This window comes from Schistocerca serialis, chromosome 1, assembly GCF_023864345.2.
Source record: "Schistocerca serialis cubense isolate TAMUIC-IGC-003099 chromosome 1, iqSchSeri2.2, whole genome shotgun sequence".
NCBI lineage: Eukaryota > Metazoa > Arthropoda > Insecta > Orthoptera > Acrididae > Schistocerca > Schistocerca serialis.
In genome coordinates this window covers 708,140,133-708,148,243 of record NC_064638.1, presented here as the reverse complement: position 1 = coordinate 708,148,243, position 8,111 = coordinate 708,140,133, and the positions used below count along the sequence as shown (strand labels likewise).

The 8,111-nt window shown below is 40.3% G+C and overlaps 1 protein-coding gene across 2 annotated transcripts in view; it reads left to right on the top strand.

The window, feature by feature from the left end:
• Window positions 1-324: 324 nt before the first annotated feature.
• Window positions 325-8,111, top strand: part of LOC126480968 (acylamino-acid-releasing enzyme-like) — a 119,990-nt gene continuing 112,203 nt past the window's right edge. The window contains exons 1-4 of one of the 2 annotated variants that reach the window (XM_050104402.1): window positions 325-477; window positions 584-748; window positions 829-1,052; window positions 1,461-1,627. In XM_050104402.1, the coding sequence (XP_049960359.1) occupies window positions 707-748; window positions 829-1,052; window positions 1,461-1,627 (433 nt within the window). In that variant the 5' untranslated portion in view covers window positions 325-477; window positions 584-706. Of the gene's footprint in view, window positions 478-547; window positions 749-828; window positions 1,053-1,460; window positions 1,628-8,111 lie in introns of both variants that reach the window. The other variant, XM_050104410.1, reaches the window with a different exon arrangement.

Here is an 8,111-nt window from a genome sequence, read left to right as displayed (position 1 = left end):
TAACTGGTCTTGATAGCTGAAGATTTTGGTGTATGCGGCTGTGAGTTGCCGCTCACAGATGATAATTAATGACTAGTTGTTTTGCGGTAAAATAAAAATTTTATAAGAAATATCCTTATTTACAGGAAAATACATTTTGTTTATCGTCATTTATATGAAACCTGATAGACAGTGGTAAAGGAAACATAAAGCCAATATTCACACAAAATTTCGTGAAGCTGCAGAGTTCTAATGACACCAAAACTCTGCATAACAGGAAAACGTTTGACAGAGGAACAGAAACGATGTGGACATTGCATCAACCCGTCCAACTGTTTTCTGTTGGCAATCGTTGTATTACCTGCGTACACATTGTTTGTCAAAGATTATCTGTGCTTACTTTGAGAGGTAATTTATGATTGTTGCAGAGGATTTGTGTGTCACTGGGAGTGGGTGATACTGTATGTGACCGGGAAATATGATGTTGAGTTAAGCGAGGTGAGTGACAGTAGTTTGTAGAGTTGTGTTACCAACAAAAGATAATTGGATGGTCTGGATTGTAACAAAGATTTTGGTTACCGGTGGTTGGTGTTAATTTCATCAGCCGGCTGCTTGGAAGGTGTCTACGGACGAAAGTTAATGAGATCGTTATCTAATGCCCATTGTTCTGTAACGGCTTGGGCTTTCGTTATCTGTAGAATAAATACCTGCTGTCCTCAGTTACTGTATGCAGTTCATTAGCCGTGCGCTTGGCAAGATGGAATCACAGGTATAGTAGAGTTATGTTCCTTTTGCAGTAACCGTAAATAAAGTAACTGACTGACGCTGACTAAATATTCTGTTATTTAGATCGATAGAGTAGTAAATGTCTACAAAACAGTTGCCCATTACCCATCGCTTACATCAGCAAGGGTTTTAAAGTCGTTGGTGGATGGTAATGGTGTTACTGTGCTTTCATCATGGTCACAAAGGAATCTAGAAAGAGGAAAATCGATAAAATTTCAACAAATGTACATCGTGGACGCGTCATTGCAAAACCCCACAGAACTGGTGCCGGTGGACACTACTTTTGAGTAAGTTGTAATGTTTTCAATGTTAGCTGTGTATTATGCTATTGCATTATTGTATTTGAATTTTCGCTAAGGATAAAGTTAGAAAATTTTCCTATAATTGTGGCCGCCTTTAAGTGTAATTGTAGTATGGTTTTATGGTTTGCAAGTCAACATAAAAACGGATTCACTGAGTGCCAAGCTGTGCACAGTGTGTCCCATGTGTAGTATTAATTTTTTGTTAGTTCTTTAGTCACTGTTTCACAGCAGAAACATAATACATGTTTTTGTTAGCTGTTTTGTTTCTTATTGTTTATTGTTAAAAGTAAGTAGCTTGTTTCTTTGAAATATAATGTAGCAAATGCCAACAATTGGCTAATTGTGTTTCATCACCAGATTAGCATAACAAAAGCTTGAATTTTATGTGTGTAGGTTACTGTCATGCATGTCGAGTTCAGAAGAGTTTCGTGCAGTTCTGCGAGAAGTCCCACAAGATGAAACTAAAAAGAAACAGTACCTTGAGGTCTGGAGGCAAAGGCAGTTATGGAAAAACTATGATTTACAGGCACTTGAAGTTCATGGTGACGTTTATGCTGATGGTAAGCTCTGATTGTATTCACAAGAACTGTATGTCAAGTAACATAGGCTTTAAATATTTTGTGTTGTCAAAACCCTCATTTATTGCATGCAATAGTTTCTTATATAAATAAGTAACTTAATATATGTGCTTTAAGTTAGTTTCAATGACGGTAACTCAGTGCTGTAGGTAAACTGTGTTGTACATGAATTTACGGATATGAAGTGAGATAGAGCAGTCTTGATAGCTGAGCAAAAATAGTTGTAACATCTGTGCAGATGGTGACTTGATTACTTTAGTCAATTGTGATCAGAATTAGGGAATCCAATGGAGGGCTAGAGTGTGCTAATGATTCCCACTGAAAAATTAATTATAGTTACAGAATGGTCTGTACCATAGCCCTAGGTCTTATTTTGAAGGTAATAATTTAGTGTGTGATGGTGACGTGAAGGAATTTAAATGCAAAATACATGTCGTGGTAACAGATTGATCGGTAGTGTAGCACGATGTCCTTGTTTGTGTCATATTTAGTGCACTTCACGTGTTTGGCACATTTTTCATTGTAAGAACTAAAACTGCAAGAGAAATTCAGAGAGACTGTATTAGACTGTGAACAAATCTCAGACCTGTATGTTGATGCCTGTAATTTACACGTATTCTACATAATCCACCAGAATTGGAAGATTGTTCACTACTTGTAAGTATTTGTCCTGTGCCCATATTTGTTTTTACGTTTAGTATCCCTTGTTATACCTGTTTGGTTTGGATCATACACAATTGAGCAGCATGCTAAGATCGGACAGACAAGTATTTTTCTAGCATCACACCAATAAACAAAGTCTGCTATCCGTATTGTCTAGGATGGAATCTGTGATCATTCCATTTCACTTTTATGAAGCCATGTGTTGCTGCAATGGGTCAACTAAAAAGCTAAATATTCGTTGTCAGGAACATGCTGCTAAATACCGAGTGCTTCAAAATGAATACTGGGATTTTAAGGCTTTGTAACGTTTATTACTGAGGTGTGCTGTAAAGTAATGCCTCCAAATTTTTTAAGTGAAAACTTTAATTTTGTTACATAAAACAAACATTATTTACATTCTACATCATTATTCTTAATGTCTGCTCATCTGCAGCCCTCTGCTGCTAAATTGCTCCAAATTGTAGCGTGTAACATGACGATGTGTGATGCAACTATGTCAGTACCTGAGAAACGGCATGCTGTTATAGAGTTCCTAACCACAGAAGGTGCCATTGATCATCCTCCATACAGTCCCTACTAGGCCACATCCAATTTTTCTCTGTTTCTAAAACTCGGAGAATACCTTCAAGGACTTCACTTTGATAGTGATGAAGCAGTGCAAGCAGAGGTGAGAGTGTGGCTCAGTCAATGAAGTAAAAGATTCTACAGTTCCAGTATTGAAAAACTGGTCTCTCGTTGGGAGAAGTGTGTTCATCACCAGGTGATTATGTTAAGAAATAAATATATAGACGTGAAGAATAACAGAATGAGATTTTTACCCTGCAGTGGAGTGTGTGCTGATATGAAACTTCCTGGCGGGTTAAAACTATGTGCTGGACCGAGACTTGAACTTGGCACCATGCTTGGGTAGCTCAGATGGTAGAGCACTTGCACGCAAAAGTCAGAGGTCCCAAGTTCGAGTCTCGGTCCATCACACAGTTTTAATCTGCCAGGAAGTTTCATGAGGAATAACATTGTAGAACGTTAATAACTAGTTTTTAAGCTTTCTGAATTTCCACATTAAAATTTGGAGGTATCACTTTTCAGCACATCCTTGTACATTCAACCTTCTGTTATAAATAATACATCAAGTGAAAGAGCAACTCTAGCTGCACCTATCTGCAAGCTGTAAAGCCTACAGAGTGCAGTTTGTGTGCAAATGAAATGTTGCTGCATGACTACGAAGTTTTTCTGGGTCATGTTGTCCTCAGTGATGTATCGACATTTCACCTAAGTGGAAATGTGAACACAAATAATGTCCACATCTGGGAATCAGCAAACCCCTGTGAGATGGTACAACTGCAACAACACTCCCCTAAATTGAATTTTTTTGTGTCATATTCTGGTAGAAAGTTTATGGGCCTTTTTTTCTCTTTTTTGGAGCAACTGCTGTAACTGATGTTTCTTATGTTGATGGGCCTAGAACTGTGGCTTTTTCCTCAGTTGGAAGAAGCTGAACCACAGAACTTCATTTGGAAGCAAGATAGTGTGCTGCCTCACTGGCATAACTCGGTATGCCATTGGTTAAACAATGTTGTATCTGACCAGAGGATGGGTCACAAGAGGCCATAAGGCAGAGCTCATTTCTCATGGCTTCTGCGTTTGCCTGATCTGAGCCATGCGATTTTTACCTTTGGGGTTTCATAAAGGATCATATTCCTCAGACACCTACTGATCTATCCAACTTAAGAAACAGGATTGAAGCAGTCGTTGCAACAATTACTCCAGTCACATTGATCATGGTTAGGGAAGCAGAATGGATGGTGCTCACACTGAACACTTTTATGAAAAACAGTTTGAGTTGCTTTTTCCTTTGGTGTGTTATTTACAATTGTAGGCTGAATAAAATAAACGCAACAAAGCCTTAAAACCCTGAATTCATTTTAAAACACACGGTATTTTACTAGGGACTGGAAGTGCATCGTGTGGAGTTCGATCTTGTAGTGGCACTGTGGCCAGTGGTCATGTATGTGTCTGGTGTATGTTCAGTGAGCATTGCTGCTTTAGTAGGGGCCTATATAAAGTGATGGTGCTAATGTTATAAATCCCATTTTTTTCCCTCTAAATCTTTGGACTGTGAATTCTGAAATTTTTGATACAATATTGGTCAGCTTTTGTCATATATCGTCATAAGTCAATTATGTGAAACCCATCGTGCATTTTTCTGATGTGGTCTCCTGAAAACAATGCATCAGGGAAGCCAGGTACACAGTAAAAGTTTACTTCCAAAAAGCATTCAACTCAGTACCACACCTATGCTTGTTATTGAAAGTACTATAATATGGGGAATTAAAAGAAATTTGTGATTTGATTGAAGATTTCTTGGCAATATGTTATCTTTGGTGGAGGTTTGACAGACATAGTAGAATTAACTTTTAGTGTGCCCCAGGGAAGTGTATTGGCACACTTGATATTCCTGTTGTATATTAATGATCTTGCAGATAATATGTAGCAACCTCAGACTTTTTGCGGACGATGTGGTTGTCTGTAATGAGGTACTTTTTTAAAAACTGCACAAATTTTGAGTCTCATCTTGATAAGGTTTTAAAATTGCACAAATCATTGGCAATTTACTATAAATAATCACTAATGTAAAGTTATGCACTTAGTAAAATGAAAACACATAACTTTCTATTATTATACTGTCAGTAGGCCACAACTAGAATTGGTCAACTCATACAAATACCTGGGTATAACGCTTTGTAGGGATATGAAATGGAATGTTCACATAGTATCAGTTGTAGTTGAAGCAAATGGCAGACTTTTGGTTCATTGGTAGAATACCAGAAAAATGCAATCAGTCCACAAGGCAGTTTGCTTAACACTTGTGCAACCCATTCTAACATATTGCTCAAGTGTGTGGGACGCATACCAAATAGGACTAACAGAGAATATTGAATGTATACAAAGAAGGGCAGCACTAATGGCTACATGTATGTCTGGCCCATGAGAGAGTGCTGTGGAGATTCTGAGAAAATTGAACTGGCAGATAATTGAAAATAGTTGCAAACTATCTTGAGATAGCGTGCTAACGGAGTTTCAAAAGCCAACTTTAAGAAATGAATCTTAGCAATACACCATAACCCTCTGTGTGTCACTCCAGTAGGGGTCATAAGGACAAGATTAGACTAGGCAGAGTGCACACAGAGCCATTTAAGCAATCATTCTTCCTGTGCTCCTTACTTGAATGGAACAGGAAGACATTCCAGTAACCATTACATTGGGAAGTACCCTCTGCTATGCACTTCACAGTAGTTTGCAGGATGTAGATGTATACATGCTCCTATTTACAAAGCAAAAACCATAAATGCATGTACTGAAGAATGAATTGAATTTAATTAACTTACTGGTGCTTATTTGTTTAGTGTTTGTTAGCACAAGAAATGGTGTATTATAGGCCTACATTGTGTAACTGGTGTAAAGCAGTGGTACTAATGAAAAAATCAAACAAGAGTGTGATATTGCACGTATATGATACAGTAGTTTAGTGAGAAATGCTTATATAAAATTGTCAGACCAGTCAGCAGCATCTGGGGTCAGCACCAGGAAGTAATTTGCATTATGTGGACTTGATATTAGATTAAACTCCTGCAAAGTGTGGCACATAGCATGGGTTTTTCATTGCAGTTAGAAGATGGATCACACACTTCATTCCACCTGAAAAGAAAATTCTTGCATGTACCATGGTGTGAATGGATTCTGTTAATTGTCTCCATATATATCAAGACAAATCAAAATCTTCTGGTTTAGTGTGGGTTTTCAGGTCAGATTGTACTCCTGGTGGTGCTTGCTGGGTCCATATTTGCACCAATTTATGGTGTATATAAAATTCTTAGCAAGGAGATCTGCAGCAGTTTTTATTGCTAGTTGTTTGGATTTTAGCCTGCCAAATGCAACAGTTGAGCTGTAGTCACGGGATTTTCAGGGTCGACTGTATAAAGCATCAATCTTATGTTAAGGTAAAAATTCAAGCTTATCCTGGAAATCCGTGTTGTATAAAGTTAGTATGAGGATCCCACTTTGTACTATAGAGTTGGTTTCCATTTGGATCCACTTGGCCTCCTCTGTCACGGTTTGCAATCTATATCTGTGTCCTTAGGGGCCACCTATACATCTGCTGCTCTAACTGCCCTCCTTAATTAACTCCCCTCTCCCTTCCTCCTACTTGGATATTTTAATGCCCATCACCCTTCATGGGGCAGTGCTGTGTCATCTAGTCGGGGGCTGCTCATTGTCCGTTTTCTTGTAGACCACGACCTGTTGCTTCTTAATAATGTTTGCCCTACTCACTAAAGTGCCACATATCACACTTTTTTACAATTGATCTTTCAGTCTCTTCCCCTCCCCTTCTCCCTTCTGTACACTGGTTGCCAAATGATGATCTTTGCGATAGTGGCTACTCGTCTTTCTCTTGTTCCCTTCGCACCTCCCGCTGAACAGGCTACCCTATTGGCCTTCCCATTATGCTGATTGTTCTCTATATACTTCCCAAGTTGTGTTTTCACCTTCTCTGTCAAGTTGTATTGACAAAATTGGCCGTGATCTGTCCGATAAGATAATGTGCCCTGCTGGCATTGCTGTTCCCCATGTGAAGGGCTCCGTTTGCCTCCTGCCAGTTCCGTGGTGGAGCATGGCCATTGCCACCGCTATCCATGATTGCCTTCATGCCTTGCAACACCTTAAGTGGTACCAGTCCCTGACGGCCTTGTTAACCATTAAGTGTCTTCTTGCCAAAACCCCTTACTTAATCATTCAGTGCAAACAGATGTGTTAGGAATGCTTTGTCTCCGCTCTAGATTCTTCTGTCCCCTTGTCACATGTGTGGATTACCCCCTGCACTCTCCAAGGTAGTAAGTGGCAGTCTTAAATTCCGGACCTTGCCGTGCCAGCTGATCTTTGTTCAGATGCGTCAGTTCTCGCAGAACACCTCATGACCCATTTTGCAAAAGCGTTGGTGTCAGCCTGCTATCCAGCTGCCTTCCGTCTCGGGGAAACAGCAGGCTGAAGCTTCTTGCTTATGTTTTACCCCTTTTCAGGCAGAGTCGTACAGTGAACCTTTCACTGAATGGGAGCTTCTTCTGGCCCTCTCTTCAGCTCCTGACCCTGATTCAATCCATAACCAAGTGCTTCAACACCTCAATCCACCACAACACCAATATTTGGCTCCGAGGCATTCCTCCACAACGCCAATGTCTCCTCCAGGTGTTTAACCATATTTCGCTCTGAGGCATTCTGCCCCCCCCCCCCCCCCCCTCTTCACACCGATGATTTTAAATGTGCTCATGAGATATGCTATCGCGTGTTCCATTGGCATGGAACATCATCTCTTGCGAGCCACGTGTGGGGTATTGACTGCGTAATTGATGGCCGTTGTTGGGCCCTCTGTTTTATTAAACGCTTCTCCCCCACCTGATTTTTATTATGTAAGGACTCAGTAACTGGCCTTCAGGATATCACTCAGTGGTTCTCCCGCCATCCCTTAAGCTCTGCCATCCACGAGCTTCTCACTGATCGTGGTGCCATTGCTTGTCTGGTCGACTTCCTTTGCGTTCCTGGTCACATAGGTAATAAACTTGCTGATCATCTTGTTTTGGGATGGGGGTGCATCTACCCCCCTTGTCTCCTTTTCTCCTTGACTCCTCTGGGAGCAGATTTGTGGCATTACATGAAATCCCTTTTCGCTCAATTGTGGGTATACTCTTGGGAGGGCACCCCCCCCCCCCCTTTCCCCCTCACCGCGGCTAATAAACCCTGTGCCTTCAAG